Source organism: Pleurodeles waltl, chromosome 12 (assembly GCF_031143425.1).
Source record: "Pleurodeles waltl isolate 20211129_DDA chromosome 12, aPleWal1.hap1.20221129, whole genome shotgun sequence".
In the NCBI taxonomy this organism is placed as follows: Eukaryota; Metazoa; Chordata; class Amphibia; order Caudata; family Salamandridae; genus Pleurodeles; species Pleurodeles waltl.
The window spans coordinates 234,544,638-234,563,150 of NC_090451.1; the positions used below are offsets into that span (position 1 = coordinate 234,544,638).

Here is an 18,513-nt window from a genome sequence, read left to right on the forward strand (position 1 = left end):
GAGGTAGCTAAGCCAGTTCGTACAGGTCCGTAATTAACAAACAGTTGTGTAGTTCTCCGTACAGGAGTGGTCTTATCTTGATAAAATTTCAATACTCTCTTAACATCTAGGGAATGGAGAGCTCTCTCAGCTGGAGTGGAAGGGTTTGGGAAGAACGTGGGCAAGGCAATCAACTGGTTAATGTGGAAGTCGGATATGACCTTAGGTAGAAATTTTGGATGTGTCCCTAAGACTACTTTGGAAGAATGAAATATTGTGTAAGGTTCATGAGCACAGAGGGCCTGGATTTCGCTGACCCTTCGTGCTGAAGTGATCGCTACTGGAAAGGCTGTCTTCCAAGTGAGGTGTTGGAGGGATGCCTTGTGTATGGGTTCAAATGGGGCCTACATGAAACGCGAAAGGACCACATTAAGTTCCCATGGTGGTGAGGGGCGTCTAATTGGGGGAAAGACCTTCTTTAACCCTTCTAGAAAATCTTTTATCACTGGGATTCTGAAGAAAGAGGTCTGTGAAGGAGTCTTTCTATAAGCGGTTAATGCTGCTAAATGCACTTTAATGGAGGAAAGCTGGAGGCCTGATCGTGCTAGATGCAACAAGTAAGGCAGAATAACATCTTCTTTGCAAGCTGTAGGATCTATCCCTCTAGAGGAATACCAAATGCAGAATCGTTTCCACTTGAAGGAATACGCTGAACGCGTTGATGGCCTCTTCACCTCCTTTAAAATGTCCATACAATCCTGTGGCAGGTTGAGATGACCATACTGGACTAGCTCAGGAGCCATGCCGCCAAATTCAAAGATGTGAGATTGGGATGCCTCAATTGTCCACCGAACTTTGTCAGGAGGTCCGGCCTGCAGGGTAGCCCGAGATGTGGCTGGAGTGATCTCTGAAGAAGATCCGGGAACCACCACTGTCTCGGCCACTCCGGTGCAATGAGGATCATTGTGGCTGATGTCATCGACAGTTTGAGGAGGACTGCTGGGATCAGCGGAATCGGTGGAAAGGCATACAGAAATTTGTTGGACCAGTCTATCCACAGAGCATTGCCCTTCGACTGTGGGTGGTAAAATCTGGAGGCGAAGTCTCGGCATTTCCTGTTTTCTTCTGTGGCGAATAGATCGATAGAAGGTGTGCCCCACAAACGGAAAATGTCTTGAGTGATGTCTTCGTTGAGCACCCACTCGTGGTTCTCTTCCAGAGCTCTGCTGAGGGCATCGGCTTGACTGTTCTTAACCCCTGGCAGATAGGTAGCCACTATGTTCAATTTTCTGGCCAGGAGCCAGTGCCAAATTGTCTGGGACTCCTGAGACAGGATTCTGGATCAAGGGGGTCCTTGTTTGTTCAGGTAGAACATAGTGGTGGTATTGTCCATCTGCACCAGCAAGTTGTTGTGATAGAGGGTAGGAACGCATTGAGAGCTAGGTGTACCGCTCGTAGCTCTAGGAGATTGATGTGGTATAACGATTCCTTCTGTGTCCATCGGCCCTGAATTTGCAGGTGATCCATTTGAGCTTCCCATCCGAGGAGAGAGGCATCTGTCACAATAGTCTGCATCGGAGGCCGCGCCTGGAATGGCATCCCGTTTAGGATGTTGGATGGACAGCACCACCATGTTAGAGATCTGATTGCATGAGTGGAGAGGCGAATGAGATCTTCCCAGCTCCCCGACCACTGATCCCACTGGTCCTCCAGGCATTCCTGAAGTGGACGCATGTGGAGGCGAGCATTGGGTGTCAGGTAAATGCAGGATGCCATGGATCCGAGGAGTGAGGAGACTGTCCGCACTGTTGGGTGACTTGTTGTCTGGAGATTCCGACACTTCAGGAGAATAGATAAGCGTTGTTCCTCCGAAGGACACACTTTTGCCTGCAGTGTTTCTATGGTAGCTCCTAAGTAATGTAGCCTCTGGCCTGGTACTATTGCTGACTTTTGAAAGTTGATATGAAGACCTAACCGATACAGAAGGTCGCAGGTCAGTTGGAAATGCAGTTTTGCTTCTGCATACGTGGATGCTTTGATCAACCAGTCGTCGAGATACGGGTAGACGAAGATCCGATTCCTCCGGAGGTGAGCTGCCACCACCGCCATGCACTTGGAAAAGGTCCTGGGAGCAGATTTGAGACTGAATGGCAGGACCGTGTACTGGAAGTGATCTTGACCTATCCCTAAACTCAGGAACTTCCGATGTTTCTTTGCAATGGGGATGTGGAAATACGCATTGTGTAGATCCACAGAGCAAAGCCAATCTGAGGATATATCTGGTGCAAAGATAGCATCCTGAACTTCTCTTTCCTGATCCATTTGTTGGCCGTTTTGAGGTCTAAAATGGGTCTGACTTTGTTTTTGTCCTTTTTGGGGATGAGAAAGTATTTTGAGTAGATACCCTTCGCCTGTTGGGTGAGGGGAACCGATTCCACTGCTCTCTTTTCGAGGAGGATGGAAACTTCCGCCTTTAGGAGATCGAGGTTTGCAGTCGTCTGCTTTGGCGGGATGGCCAGAGGTGGTGAAGAAAATCTGAGACAATATCCATTCTGTACAATGTTTAAGACCCAAGTGTCTGTTGTAATCTTTTGCCACTCTACCAGGCAATTGGTAATGTTTCCCCCCCCACCGGAGTGGATAACGAAGTTGGGGGGAGGAAATCCTCAGGGCTTTGAGGTGGTGGGCTGTCAGGTGCTCTGAGTGGAATGCTGGGCTGATCGTCCCCTCTGCGCCTCACGCTGTTGCTGGTAGGGCCGCTGGTACTGCTGGTGAGGCCTCGTAGAGGCCCATTGACGGGGCTTGAACCCTCTGCGTGGTGTTACGGCGATGAAAAGGACGGAAGGACCTGCATTGTTCTTTAGGCTTGTCCAATCCTACTGCCTTTAATGTGTCCACCTCCGCTTTCATTCGTGCCATTTCGCCATCTGTGTGCAATCCGAATAACGTGGATCCCGAAAATGGCAGATTTATATGTCTTTGCTGCGCATCTGGTTTTAACGACGTGAGTCGCAGCCATGAGTGCCTCCTGAGCGTTACACCATGGCAGTACGCATGTGCTGAAAGCAGCGAAGCATCCGCTACCGTGCTTATTATTTGGTTGTGAGACCATAGCGCCCTCCTTATCAACTTCTAAAAAGTCCTCTCTTTGGTCTCTTGGGAGATGATCTGCAAACTGCAAGATGGAGTCCCACAGGGAGCGATCGTACCTGCCCAAAAGGGCTGTGGCGCTTGCCGTTTTCATCGTGGACGCTGCCGAGCCACAGAGCTTACGACCTGTCGAGTCCAGTCGCCTACTCTCCTTCTCTGGAGGAGAAGTGGAGGATGGCGAAGTTGCGAGGGCCTTGCGTGCCGCCAAAATAACGACTGAATCCGGTGGCGGATCAGAACGCAAGAAGAGCGGGCGATACTTCTTTTGCAGCCTGGACGGTGCAGGTCTTGTCACTGCCGGTGTGAGGAAGACCTCCATAGCGGGCTCCAGAAGGCCTGGCACTAGAGGTAGCAATGGCCTGGCTGCTGACCGCTGTTGAAGCATCTAAAAAATTACCAATGTCTATGGCGTAGGAGCAGCCATTGGTATACTTAGTTTTGACACCCCTCGGACTAGAACTTCATGAAAGGTATTAATATCATCCACCGGAGAGGACCGAGGAGGAGAGTCCGGCAATGTAGGTGAATAGTCTCTGGTGGAGGACCAAGAGACTATCACGCTCCCTTGAACTTGATCTACGCCTCGATCGGCGGTGTGATCTTGATCTGGAGGAGTCCCGTTCACAGCGTGAACGATGGCGCGATGCAGAGCGTGGTCTAGACGGTACACTAACTGGATCTTGAGGCGCCGGGAGTGGCGTTGGTTGCAGCACCTTCTGGCCAGTTGGCTGAGGCGGCGTTGCCGGAAGCTCTGGAGGGGGGGACCGAGGCGGAGACGGATGAGAAGAAGGAGAGGAAGGCAGCAGCACTACTGAGGAAGAGCGTTCCGATGAGGAATAAATTCTCCGCCTCTTGTGACCCCTCGACGTCGACGGCCTCCTTGACGTCGATCTCCCTCCCCGTCTCGACGTCGACGCTGTGTGTGGCGACGAGCCATGTGTAAGTCGACCCCGACGACGCCGAACTGCTCCTCGACGTCGTGCGTCCCGGGGTCTTTGACGTCGTACAATGCCTCGACGCCGACTGGTGGCCTCTGAACGACGTCGAACCGGACTTCGACGGCAAACATGTTGGCGCCGTACCTCCTCTCTACGTCGACTGGGACCGATGTCGTCTTCGCCCTTACGAGCGCCTCTCAGACCTCCCACGACCACTGGAGGCTGAGGTATGAGCCCTGGTGGAAGACTGACCTTCCCCTCGCTCAGAGGTCCCACTGGTTCCTTGTCTTCTTCTCTCTGCTCTCTCCCTTGAAGGCAAATTTTCTCTCGGTCACGTAAAGTGAGCCTGGAGAACGTCTTGCAGATGCTGCAGGAGGTGGGAATGTGAGATGAGGGTAGACAAGCTCATGAGGGTCTGTTTTCGCCTTTTTTCTGCCACATTTACGGCACTTGTCAAACAAGGAAGGCATTTTGTTGAAAAAAATCTTAAAGTAACTTCAAAATGTAGTAGAGAAAGACAAAAGACGTCGAATGAAGCCTTTTTTCTGAACTTTTGTCTGAAATTTTGAAGGAAACAAACGTAAAAAGGTCGAGTTCAATGCTCCAGGGTCCTGTCAGCAGGTGCCGGAAAAAAGAACTGAGGTAACAGACTCTCTCTAGGCATGATGAGATACTGGAGGACTGGCTGTTCTTAAAGGCACAGTATCCCTTTTCTTCATTTCTAATGGAAGCCTATGGACTACACTGTGCTGCACTCCTTTATAGTGGTTTGTGAAATAAAAGACGTTTTTGGAAGTAGCTGGTCTGGAAAATGGCTTTTATTTGACAAATATTTAATATTTTTACTTCCAGGACAATCTGAATGCAGGAGCTTGAACACTGTAGCCCTTCCTATAGGCTGCATGGGAACATTCTTAAGTGTCTTGACAGGCCTTCCTGAAGGGAGGTGAACAGGGACACTTAAGAAGTGATATTGGAAAAAGTGCTCCAGGGTCCCCGCAAGCAGGTGGGGAATTATTCTAAGCTTATAACTATCATGGAAATACCCCTACAAGAGAACCGCCTAAATCACCGACACTGCACGCACTACTGTCCTGTGGTGGTACTCGAAGCACTATCTATGTACTGTACATTGCATTAACTTTGGGTCGACGGGTGCGACCGCTGGATACCTTACTGCATCCACTGACAGACACTCAATGGGTCTGAGTTGTTCGACAGGTTAAAGATAAGATTTTGTTTTACTCAATTTAATTACTTACATTAGGCATACCTCAAACCACAACGCATACAGCACATGCTTCCCACAGCACCCTCTGAATCAGATGCAAGACACCCGGAGCAGGATCCTATCATACCGTTTGGGAGTGCTCGATGATGCAGAGAGCCTGAGCAGAAGTCAAGGATATAGTAATACATTCACTGATCACTCGCTCACACCCTCGACCGAGTCCTGTCCACTCAGAATCAGACCCAAAGCTGAAAGGGAGAATTATTTACATAGATTCATTGACCTTGCTTTTGTCCTATTCAAATGACACCAGGATGTCCTGGAAGGCCCCTGCAGCTCTTGAAGTCCAATGCTGGCTACCTACTCCTGAAGTGGTGGTGTGCTGAGGCTACAGTAGTAGAGGAGCTTAGCACTAGAAGGAACGAGGTAGCAGGAGGAGGATGCTAGGAGATACACATCAGAAATGTCGAGGCAAAAAGAACGAGTTACTTACCTTCGGTAACGACTTTTCTGGTGGATACATTAGCTACCTGTGGATTCCTCACCTAATGAATTCTCCCATGGCGCCAGCATTCGACGGAAATCTTCTTCCTAGTCTCTGCACGTCGACGAGGACGTCACTCTAGCCCACGCGACGCCGTCTGACGTCATACAGGCAATAAGAGGTCCTCGACGACGTGCCGACGTCAGTACCAATCATTTTTTACGTGCATGAGAACAACCAGGCAATGCAATGAAAGAGCAAGGCAACATCCCATAACATTGTAAAATACACAACATTTGCCTGAATAGCTGTAAATCTTTTATATATATATATATATATATATATATATATATATATATATAAATAACTCTCTCTTTTTTTTTTTTTTTTTTTTTTAAATATATATACACATCAAGTATATACACAAAGATATATACATATATATAAATATATTATATACAACATCTATTGCACCCTCGAAGACCAAGAGGAGCGCACTCAAGGATTACTTGGTAAGACCAGAAAGGCAACGGGGAGGCGGGTGGGACCGTGAGGAATCCACAGGTAGCTAATGTATCCACCAGAAAAGTAGTTACTGAAGGTAAGTAACTCGTTCTTCTGATGGATACAACTACCTGTGGATTCCTCACCTAATGAATAGAGTCCCAAAGCAGTACCACGCCTGGCGGTGGGTGCCCAAATGGTCAAACCAAGAAATCCTGCAGCACTGACCGTGCAAAATGGCCGTCCCTTCTAACCTCAGAATCCAAACAGTAATGTTTTGCAAAAGTGTGAAGGGACGACCAAGTTGCGGCCTTGCAGATGTCGACCACAGGAACACCTCTGGCCAAGGCCGAAGTGGCAGACTTAGCTCTGGTGGAATGAGCTCTAATGCCCTCAGGAGGATCCTTCTTTGCCAAAGAGTAACAGATTTTAATGCAAAGAACAACCCACCTGGATAGTGTTCTCTTGTGGACTGCCTTTCCTCTCCTCTTGCCCACGTATCCAAGAAACAGCTGATCCTCCAGCCTGAAATCCTTTGTTCTATCAATAAAGAAGCTCAACGCCCTCTTTGGGTCCAGACGGTGCAGTCTTTCTTCCTCTTTGGAAGGATGAGGCGGAGGATAGAACGTGGACAAAGTAATTGCCTGAGCCAAATGGAAAGGTGAAACAACCTTCGGGAGGAAAGCAGCCTTGGTCCTCAACACCACCTTATCCCCATAAAAAGTTGTATAAGGAGGTTTTACTGATAAGGCCTGCAACTCACTCACTCTCCTTGCTGATGTTATAGCTATCAGGAAGACTGTTTTTAAAAACAAATACCTTAAGGGGCAAGAATGCATAGGTTCAAAAGGGGACCCCATAAGGAAAGTCAGGACCAAGGACAAATCCCATTGCGGCATAACGAATGGTTTTGGAGGATATTTATTTAGAAGGCCTTTCAAGAATCTGATAACAATAGGGGATTTAAATAAAGATGGTTGGTCTGGAAGACATATGAAGGCTGACAAGGCCGATAAATAACCCTTAATGGTAGCCACTGCACAACCTTTCTGCGCTAGAGACAGAGCAAAAGACAAAATGTCCGATAGATGAGCATGTAAGGGATCGATCTGCCTCTCTCCACACCACGCAACAAATTTAGACCATCTATTAGCGTAGATAGATTTAGTGGAGTGTCGCCTGGCCGCTAATATAACATCCACTACCTCAGGCGGGAGAGAGAAGGAACTCAGGTTGCCCCGTTCAATCTCCAGGCATGTAGGTGCAAACTCTGGAGGTTGGGGTGTAAAACCTGCCCCTGCGACTGAGAGAGGAGGTCTGCCCTGAGAGGGAGACGGAGCGGAGGGCACATTGAGAGTTGGAGAAGGTCGGAGTACCATACCCTCCTTGGCCAATCCGGAGCTATTAGGATGACTAGAGCCCGGTCCTGGCGAATCTTCCTCAATACTCGAGGAATCAAGGGTATGGGAGGAAACGCGTAAAGCAACTGGCCGCACCAGGTTATTTGAAACGCGTCCCCCAACGCTCCCTGCATCGGATACTGGAGACTGCAGAATAACGGACAATGCGCGTTCTCTCGAGTGGCAAACAGATCTACCCGAGGAAACCCCCCACCTCCGGAAGATTAAACGGACTTGATCTGGATGGAGACGCCACTCGTGGTCTGCCGAGAATTGGCGACTGAGACTGTCCGCACGCACGTTTAAGACTCCGGCCAGATGGTTTGCTATCAAGCAAATCTGATGGTCCTTTGTCCAGGACCATAGTCAAAGAGCTTCTCTGCAGAGAAGGTACGACCCTACTCCTCCCTGCTTGTTTATGTACCACATCGTGGTAGTATTGTCCGTTAGAACCTGTACCGACTGACCACGAAGGGAAGGGAGGAAGGCCTTGAGAGCCAGACGTACAGCCCGTAACTCTAACAGATTGATGTGAAACATCTGTTCCTCTGGAGACCAAAGGCCTTTGATCTCCAGATCCCCCAGATGAGCTCCCCACCCTAGAGTGGAAGCATCCGTTATGACTGTGGCCACTGGTGGCGACTGCTCGAACGGCTTTCCTTGTGAAAGATTGTTGCTTGCAATCCACCACTTCAAATCCACAGCAGCATTTCTGGAGATCTTGACAGTACTCTCTAGATCCCCTTTGTGTTGAGACCACTGCCTTCGGAGGCACCACTGAAGAGCCCTCATGTGCCAGCGAGCATGCGTGACCAACAGAATGCAGGAGGCAAACAGACCGAGCAGACGAAGGACCTTGAGGACTGGAACTACCGCTCCATTTCGAAACATTGGAACCAAATCCTGAATATCTTGAATCCGCTGAGGCGGAGGAAAGGCCCGACCCAATGTTGTATCCAGTACTGCCCCTATGAACAGGAGGCGCTGAGAGGGCTCTAGGTGAGATTTGGGCTCGTTCACCGAAAAACCCAGGTCGAACAACAACTGGATTGTTGACTGCAGATGATGCGACACAAGCTCCGGGGACTTGGCTTTGATCAACCAGTCGCCCAAGTAAGGGAATACTGCTATCCCCTTCCTTCTGAGTTCTGCCGCAACCACCGACATCACCTTCGTGAAGACTCGAGGTGCTGAAGTAAGACCAAACGGAAGGACCGCAAACTGATAGTGCTGCGATCCCACCACAAACCGGAGATACTTCCTGTGTGACTTGAGTATCGGGATATGAAAGTAAGCATCCTGCAAGTCGACAGACACCATCCAGTCTTCCTTGTTCAACGCCAAAAGCACCTGTGCTAGGGTCAGCATCTTGAACTTTTCCTACTTGAGGAACCAATTCAAGATCCTCAGGTCCAGGATTGGTCTCAAACGACCATCCTTCTTGGGAATCAGGAAATACCTTGAGTAACATCCTCGACCCCTTTCCTGCTCTGGGACCAACTCCACCGCGCCCTTTGAAAGGAGGGCTTGTACCTCCTGTTCTAGCAACAGGAGGTGTTCTTCTGAACAATAAGAAGGGCGGGGTGGGATGAGGGGCGGGAACTCCCGAAAGGGAAGGGTGTAGCCTTTTCCCACAATACTGAGAACCCAAGTGTCCGTTGTAACAGTCTTCCATTTGGCGAGAAAATGCTGTAATCTTCCCCCTACAGGAGAGGAGTGAGTGGGGAATGGTGGAAGCCTAAGGCTGCTTCCCCTGCTGCACCCCGCCAGAGGATGAGGAAGAGGCAGAGTGCTGCTGAGAGGCTCCTCTGGTGCGGACCCTACCTCTCCCTCTAAAAGATCTATAGGGATGGGAAGAGGCAGGTTGCTGATATCTTCCCCGAAAGGAAGAGGAGGAAGAGCCACGCCCAAATCCACGAAACCTCCTGAAAAATCTGGAAGAGGCCGTGGAAGAAGGAGCTTGGAGCCCTAACGACTTAGCCGTGGCCCTGCTCTCCTTAAAACGTTCCAAGGCCGAATCAGCCTTGGCTCCAAACAGTTTGTCCCCATCAAACGGGAGATCCAACAATGTGGACTGTACATCCGCAGAAAAGCCCGAGTTACGGAGCCAGGCCTGCCTCCTTGCCACCACAGTTGTGCCCATTGCTCTGGCCACCGAGTCGGTCGTATCCAGTCCAGTCTGGATAATCTGGGTCGCAGCAGCCTGGGCATTTGAAACAACGTCCAAAAGACCCTGGGGAAGCTCTGTAAATGATGAGGAAATGTCATCCATCAGAGCATGACTATACCTCCCCAGGATACAGGTTGCGTTGGTGGCCTTCAACGCCAGACTGCAGGACGAAAAAATCTTCTTGGACTGCGCCTCCAGTTTCTTTGAATCTCTGTCCCCAGGCACCGTCGGGAAAGAACCAGGCGCTGACTTGGATGAACAGGAGGCCTGCACCACCAAGCTCTCCGGCGTAGGGTGCCTAGACAGAAAACCAGGGTCAGTTGGAGCCGCCCGATACCTCCTGGCCACGGCCCTGTGAACTGCTGGGGAAGATGCCGGCCTCTTCCACACCTCTAACACCAGATCCAGCAGAGCGTCATTAAATGGCAAAAGAGGCTCTGCCGCAGCTGAGGCCGGATGTAGCACCTCTGTTAGAAGGTTTTGTTTTGCCTCCATCACCGGCAAAGGCAGGTCCAAAAAACTAGCTGCCTTCCGTACTACTGCGTGAAAGGAAGCAGCCTCCTCAGTATATTCTCCTGGGGATGAAAGATCCAACTCAGGGGAAGTGTCCAGCCCACTGGCCGACTCCAGACCACGCAGCCCATCACCCGAGTCCTCTAGCTCTCCTTCTTCCAGGGCTCGTTGGTACTCCTGCTCTTCTAATACACGGAGAGCACGTCTCCTCGAATGAAGCCGTTGCTCAATACGCGGAGTCGACAATGCCTCCGCCGAAGTCGAAGATCGGCGCCGATCTTCAGAAGCCACCGACGCCGCGTCCGGCGCCACAGGTAACTTCGGCGCCGACGAAAGAGCAGTCGAAGCAGATGGACCCACCGGAGTCACAGGCCGAAATCCCGACGTCGACGGGATGGAAATCCCCGGGGCCAATCCCTCTGAAGCCACCGGAGCGGCCACCGGCGCCGAGCCCACGTTCCCAAATGGGAGAAAGGGCATAAAGGGTGCCGGCCGAAGAGGCGCAGGATCACCCAATGAAAAGGCCAAAGGCCCAGCCGGAGCACCCCCTGGAGCCATCTGTTGGAAGATGGCATACATCGCATTCAAGAATGCGGAACTATCGGCTCCAGGGGTGGGAAAAGCCGGATACTGGGGTGCCTGTCTCGGAGGCGACGCCGGCCTCGACGTCTGCGACGCCGGAGATAACACCTGAGGCTCCAATACCTCAATCACCGACGCCTGTCCAGGTGAAGTCGGAGACGCCGGAGAGGGCAACGGCGTCGAAGGATGAGGCGTAACCGTGGGACTGATCTCCCATGTCCTTCGGCGCCGATCCGAAGACCTGGAACGAGTCTCCTTGCTCGAATGACGCCGAGATTCTCTACGGCGCCGGGAGTCTCGATGACGCCGATGTCTTGGCGAAGAAGACTTCTTGTGATGCTTCTCTTTTTTCGATTTCGCCATAAACAGCTTCGCCTCACGTTCCTTGAGGGCCTTTGGATTCATGTGCTGGCATGAATCACAAGTCGAGACGTCGTGGTCGGAGCTCAAACACCAAAGGCAGTCGGAATGAGGATCCGTCACTGACATCTTGCCTCCACACTCACGACAAGGCTTGAATCCAGACTTTCTCTGCGACATTATTACCACAACGAAAGACTACGCAGCAAAAATACACTGTAACCACAAAAGTAACAGTTGCTCCCTCGAAGATAACCGTTTCGAATGCACGGAAAAAAGGGAACTGACGTCGGCACGTCGTCGAGGACCTCTTATTGCCTGTATGACGTCAGACGGCGTCGCGTGGGCTAGAGTGACGTCCTCGTCGACGTGCAGAGACTAGGAAGAAGATTTCCGTCGAATGCTGGCGCCATGGGAGAATTCATTAGGTGAGGAATCCACAGGTAGTTGTATCCATCAGAAAGGATACCTGTCCGCCTTGAGCGTGATGTGGGTCTGGAAAGGAATCCTTATATATCATAGCTGATCTGTTTCAGAGCTACACACTGTAAGACCCACGTTCCGGTCTACCTCTTAGGGCTTCAGTGTCCAAACAAATGGGGTAGGCCTTCCATGTATGTGTTTGGAGAAGTGGGACCCCACAGGAAACCATCGGGGGTGAAACATGCTCATCATTTAGGTCTGCAGCATCCGCCCACAGTGGATGACCAGTTGTCCCGACATCTGAGAAAATCACATACTGGGGGTGGGAGTTGAGTGTTGGAGAAACACAATCGTCAACAGGGTGACAGTGATTTTGCGTGATGCCGTGTTCCCCTTTGATTATAGAAACAATGAAGGCTGACAATATATCTCTCGGTGTCTTATTGTGCTCTTGGGAGACACAACCTGCTTCCTCCTTCTGAACACTCCCCCCATTATTGTTATATTTCTGATTTTACATCCACTCTGATCATTGAGCTTTGAATGTTGGTAAACTCAGATGACGCTTCACTATTATCATTTATCAGGATTCATGTCCTGGCTTTGTTTGATTTGAAAACAATTAAAAATAAATTAACTAAAAACGTATGACAAGACACTCAGACCTGCCTCTGTTACTAACGGGTGAGTGAGGAATTGAAAATTTGTTAAAGTGGGTATCCTCCAGCAAAGAAAGATTCTTATAGGTCATGTTTGGTACAATATTTTTCAAATAGCCTCGTTTAGAAAAACTTGGTGTACAAAATGTCCATTGCTGTACCACTGCCAAGACAAATTAGAGGTAGTATTTCATTTGCTGCTTTTCTGTCCTACTTCTTCTGGTCATGCTAACAATGGTTAACTATTCTCAGGCCAGCAGGGATTGTAAACTGCTGAGAAGATCTGCTATTTTGCAAGTCTACTTCACAGATGTTAATGATTTTGTGGTTTCCAAATTTCTGGTCCAATATAGCAGGATTCAAGAAATGTGTGCTGTTACCATCTGGGGCAACTGAGTAAGAAAAGCTGCTCTGCAGTGACAATAACTGGAAACTATTGATGAATTAAGAGTGAAGATGGTCAGCTTGGAAAATGCAATAATGTTATTCGGACTCAAACTGAGAGGACTGAACATGGATTGTGTATTTTCATGCATTCGATTGGTATGACCAAATATACAGACAGTAGCTTGCATGTGTAGATTTTAGCGCAAAAAATTGACTTATTGATGATAGCTTATGCTCTCCTTGCTGTGACAGAGAAATCAAACTGTGACAGATTCAGGTCACAGTTAGTCTTACCTGCTTGGTGAAAACAATGCGCCCATCCAAGAAAGGAGGAACAAGGTTATGCACAAGAAGGTGAACTTTGGCTGCATTATCTTCTTCAAAGTCCTCATCCACCTCCAGCCGATGGACCACTCCACTGGTCAACATTCGATTGGTCTCCCAGCGCTCGTTATCCTGAGGTGTTAAAGAGGTGAGAATAGGTAATGACATGTTTTGCACCCTGATCAATGAAAGTTAGACATTTAAACTGCCAGAATTGTTTAATGGTTAAGGAAGCTGTGTGGCATCACAAATATCAAAGTAAAAAAACACTAACACAAAACATTACTTTGTGAATTTACAATTTCAAGTAAACGATTGCCAACTGCACAAACCCAAATGAAATATACAAACAAGCCAATACTAGGTGATATTTGGGTACTCTTCTTAACAACAGTCCTGGCTCCAACACCTACGTCCATTCTATCCTCTCTTGAAGATCATTCTACCAAAATTGTCACCCCATTTAAACTCAACTTTATATCCCCCTAACTGCTCTTCCAGTACAGCTAGCTCTTTCCTGTATTTTATGGATACTTTTCTCTATTCATTTGTGACCAATATTTCACTCATCACTGACATCCAACACATTGTTTCCACTTCTTATCAATAAATTCTCTCTTTCTGATCACGCTGTCTTAACAAATAACCTTTGTTCTTCAAAATATAGCTTTGACTCTTATTTCCAAGAGGAAGCGCCCTCGATTCTCTCCCAGTTCTCCTAAGTCAAAATTACAAGGACCTTGCACTTTTTGGAGCAATTTAACAATACACAGAACTAACTTCTGACTTACACTATTGTAGGAAAATGCCACTGTTGGCATGGTAACCCCCTAACATTTTGCCTTTTGCTGATGCCAGCTTTGAATGAAACGGTGCTGGGACCCTGCTAACCAGACCCCAACACCAGTGTTCTTTCCCTAAAACTCCACAATTGGCACAACCCTGGCACACAAATAAGTCCCTTCTAAAAGGTATCCCTGGCACCAAGGGCCCTGTGGCCAGGGACCATCTCTAAGGGCTGCAGCATGTATTATGTCACCCTGGGCATCCCTCACTCAGCACATGCACACTGCCTCACAGCCTGTGTGCGCTAGTGGGGAGAAAAAGACTAAGTCGACATGGAACTCACTTCAGAGTGCCTTGCCCACAACCCACTGCCTGTGGCGTAGGTAAGTCACCCCTCTAGCAGGCCTTACAGCCCTAAGGCAGGGTGCACTATACCACAGGTGAGAGCAAATGTGCATGAGCACTATGCCCCTACAGTGTCTAAGCAAAACCTTAGACATTGTAAGTGCAGGGTAGCCATACTGAGGATATGGTCTGGGTGTTTGTCAAACACGAACTTCACAGTTCCATAATGGCTACACTCAATACTGGGAAGTTTGGTGTAAGGAAATGCCTCCTTGGCATGGTTACCCCCTGACTTATTGCCTTTGCTGATGCTAAGTTTTGATTTGAAAGTGTGCTGAGGCCTGCTAACCAGGCCCCAGCACCAGTGTTCTTTCCCTAACCTGTACTTTTGTTTTCACAATTGGCACACCCTGGCATCCAGGAAAGTCCCTTGTAACTGGTACCCCTGGTACCAAGGGCCCTGATGCCAGGGAAGGTCTCTAAGGGCTGCAGCATGTCTTATGCCACCCTGGGGACCCCTCACTCAGCACAGACACACTGCTTGCCAGCTTGTATGTGCTGGTGAGGACAAAACGAGTAAGTCGACATGGCACTCCCCTCAGGGTTCCATGCCAACCTCACACTGCCTATGCAGTATAGATAAGTCACCCCTCTAGCAGGCCTTACAGCCCTAAGGCAGGGTGCACTATACCATAGGTGAGGGCACAAGTGCATGAGCACTGTGCCCCTACAGTGTCTAAGCAAAACCTTAGACATTGTAAGTGCAGGGTAGCCATAAGAGTATATGGTCTGGGAGTCTGTCATGCACGAACTCCACAGCACCATAATGGCTACACTGAAAACTGGTAAGTTTGGTATCCACTTCTCAGCACAATAACTGCACACTGATGCCAGTGTACATTTTATTGTAACATACACCCCAGAGGACACCTTAGAGGTGCCCCCTGAAACCTAAACCGACTATCTGTGTAGGCTGACTAGTTCCAGCAGCCTGCCACACACCAGACATGTTGCTGGCCACATGGGGAGAGTGCCTTTGTCACTCTGTGGCTAGTAACAAAGCCTGTACTGTGTGGAGGTGCTTCACACCTCCCCCTGCAGGAACTGTAACACCTGGTGGTGAGCCTCAAAGGCTCACCCCCTTTGTTACAGCACCACAGGGCACTCCAGCTAGTGGAGTTGCCCACCCCCTCCGGCCACGGCCCCACTTTTGGCGGCAAGGCCGGAGGAGATAATGAGAATAACAAGGAGGAGTCACTGGCCAGTCAGGACAGCCCCTAAGGTGTCCTGAGCTGAGGTGACTCTGACTTTTAGAAATCCTCCATCTTGCAGATGGAGGATTCCCCCAATAGGGATAGGAATGTGACCCCTCCCCTTGGGAGGAGGCACAAAGAGGGTGTACCCACCCTCAGGGCTAGTAGCCATTGGCTACTAACCCCCCAGACCTAAACACGCCCTTAAATTTAGTATTTAAGGGCTCCCCAGAACCTAGGAAAATAGATTCCTGCAACCTAAGAAGAAGAGGACTGCTAAGCTGAAAAACCCTGCAGAGAAGACGGAGACACCAACTGCTTTGGTCCCAGCTCTACCGGCCTGTCTCCCCACTTCTAAAAGACACTGCTCCAGCGACGCTTTCCCCAGGACCAGCGACCTCTGAATCCTCAGAGGACTGCCCTGCTCTAGAAGGACCAAGAAAACTCCCGAGGACAGCGGCTCTGTTCACCCAAGACTGCAACTTTGTTTCAAAGGAGCAACTTCAAGACAGCTGCGTTTCCCGCCGGAAGCGTGAGACTTGCTACTCTGCACCCGACGCCCCCGGCTCGACTTGTGGAGAAACAACACTTCAGGGAGGACTCCCCGGCGACTGCGAGACCGTGAGTAGCCAGAGTTGCCCCCCCTGAACCACCACAGCGACGCCTGCAGAGGGAATCCAGAGGCTCCCCCTGACCGCGACTGCCTGACTCCCAGACCCCGACGCCTGGAAAAGACTCTGCACCCGCAGCCCTCAGGACCTGAAAGATCGGAACTCCAGTGCCGGAGTGACCCCCAGGAGGCCCTCTCCCTTGCCCAGGTGGTGGCTACCCCGAGGAGCCCCCCCTTGCCTGCCTGCATCGCTGAAGAGACCCCTTGGTCTCCCATTGATTTACATTGGAAACCCGATGTGTGTTTGCACACTGCACCCGGCCGCCCCATGCTTCTGAGGGTGTACTTTCTGTGCTAACTTGTGGTCCCCCCCACCCCTCCGGTGCCCTATAAAACCCCCCTGGTCTGCCCTCCGAAGACGCGGGTACTTACCTGCTGGCAGACTGGAACCGGGGCACCCCCTGCTCCATTGAAGCCTATGCGTTTTGGGCACCACTTTGAACTCTGCACCTGACCGGCCCTGAGCTGCTGGTGTGGTAACTTTGGGGTTGCTCTGAACCCCCAACGGTGGGCTACCTTGGACCCAAACTTGAACCCCGTAGGTGGTTTACTTACCTGCAAAAACTAACAAACTCTTACTCCCCCTAGTAACTGTTGAAAATTGCACTGTGTCTAGTTTTAAAATAGCTATATGTCATTTATGTGAAAACTGTATATGCTATTTTGCTAATTCAAAGTTCCTAAAGTACCTACCTGCAATACCTTTCATTTGAAGTATTACATGTAAATCTTGAACCTGTGGTTCTTAAAATAAACTAAGAAAATATATTTTTCTATACAAAAACCTATTGGCCTGGAATTATCTTTGAGTGTGTGTTCCTCATTTATTGCCTGTGTGTGTACAACAAATGCTTAACACTACTCCTTTGATAAGCCTACTACTCGACCACACTACCACAAAATAGAGCATTAGTATTATCTCTTTTTGCCACTATCTTACCTCTAAGGGGAACCCTTGGACTCTGTGCATACTATTCCTTACTTTGAAATAGTGCATACAGAGCCAACTTCCTACATTTGGTAGGAAACTTCTCAGCACGATAAATCCACACTGATGCCAGTGTGGGATTTATTGAGAAATGCACACAGAGGGCATCTTAGAGATGACCCCTGCATGCGCGCCCAACTGCTAGTGCTAGGCTGACCGGACTCTGCCAGCCTGCCACTTCCAGACCGGTTTCTGGCCACATGGGGTGAGAGCCTTTGTGCACTCTGTGACCAGGAACAAAACCTGTCCTGGGTGGAGGTGCTTTACACCTCCCACTGCAGGAACTGTAACACCTGGCTGTGAGCCTCAAAGGCTCAAGCCTGGTATTACAGCGCCCCAGGGCACTCCAGCTAGTGGAGATGCCCGCCCCCCAGACACAGCCCACACTTTTGGCAGCAAGTCCGGGGAGATAATGAGAAAAACAAGGAGTCATCATCCCCTCAGCCAGGTCCACCTCTAAGGTGACCAGAGCTGAAGTGACCCCCTCCTTAGAAAATCCTACATCTTGTTTTGGAGGATTTAGCCCAACAGAAATAGGGATGTGCCCCCCCCTCCCCAAAGGGAGGAGCCGTAAGGAGGGTGTAGCCACCCTCAGGGACAGTAGCCATTGGCTACTGCACTCCTGCCCTAATACATTCCTAAATTTAGTACTTAGGGGCGACCCTGAACCCAGGAAATCAGATTTGTGAGGACCTACAAAGAAGAAGGACTGCTTAGCTGGAAAGCCCCGCAGAGAAGGAGGAAGACGACAACTGCTTTGGCCCCAGTCCTACCGCTGTGAAAAACTGTGTACATTATTGTTTTAGTTCAAAGTCCTAACTATACCTATTTAAAAGTAACTTACATTTAAAGTACTTACCTGCATACTGAATCTTGGGGTTCTAAAATAAAGAAAATAATATTTTTCTATATAAAAACCTATTGGCCTGGAGTTAAGTCATCAAGTGTGTGTTCTCATTTATTGCTTGTGTGTATACAACAAATGCTGAACACTCCCCTATGATAAGCCTAACTGCTCGACCACACTACCACAAATAGAGCATTAGTATTATCTATTACTGCCTCTGTCAAGCCTCTTGGGGAACCCCTGGGCTCTATATATACTATCTCAAAGTGAGAGATAGTGTGCACAGAGTCAGCTTTCTATAACTATCATCTATGAATATTGCCCCCAGCAGCAGAATGTTCACAACACTGGGTCTAGACTAATATTTGCCCTATGAAGACCGAGTACTTGAAGCATGCATGGCATAAAAATAAGAGCACTAAAAGGTTAAGGGTTAAGGTTAAGGGATGTTGTATAGCCATTTTAGTGATGACTCTGGGTTCATTTGTTTAGCAGCTAGGCCTGCCACTTGTGTCCTTTA

General features: G+C 49.3%; 1 protein-coding gene across 3 annotated transcripts in view; it reads right to left on the bottom strand.

Annotated features, from left to right (window-relative positions):
• The window catches only part of DHX38 (DEAH-box helicase 38), a 1,001,715-nt gene that overhangs the window by 719,809 nt on the left and 263,393 nt on the right, over positions 1-18,513 (bottom strand). For all 3 annotated transcript variants that reach the window (XM_069216597.1, XM_069216600.1, XM_069216598.1), the window contains exon 9: positions 13,075-13,236. In XM_069216597.1, the coding sequence (XP_069072698.1) occupies positions 13,075-13,236 (162 nt within the window). The remainder of the gene's footprint in view (positions 1-13,074; positions 13,237-18,513) is intronic.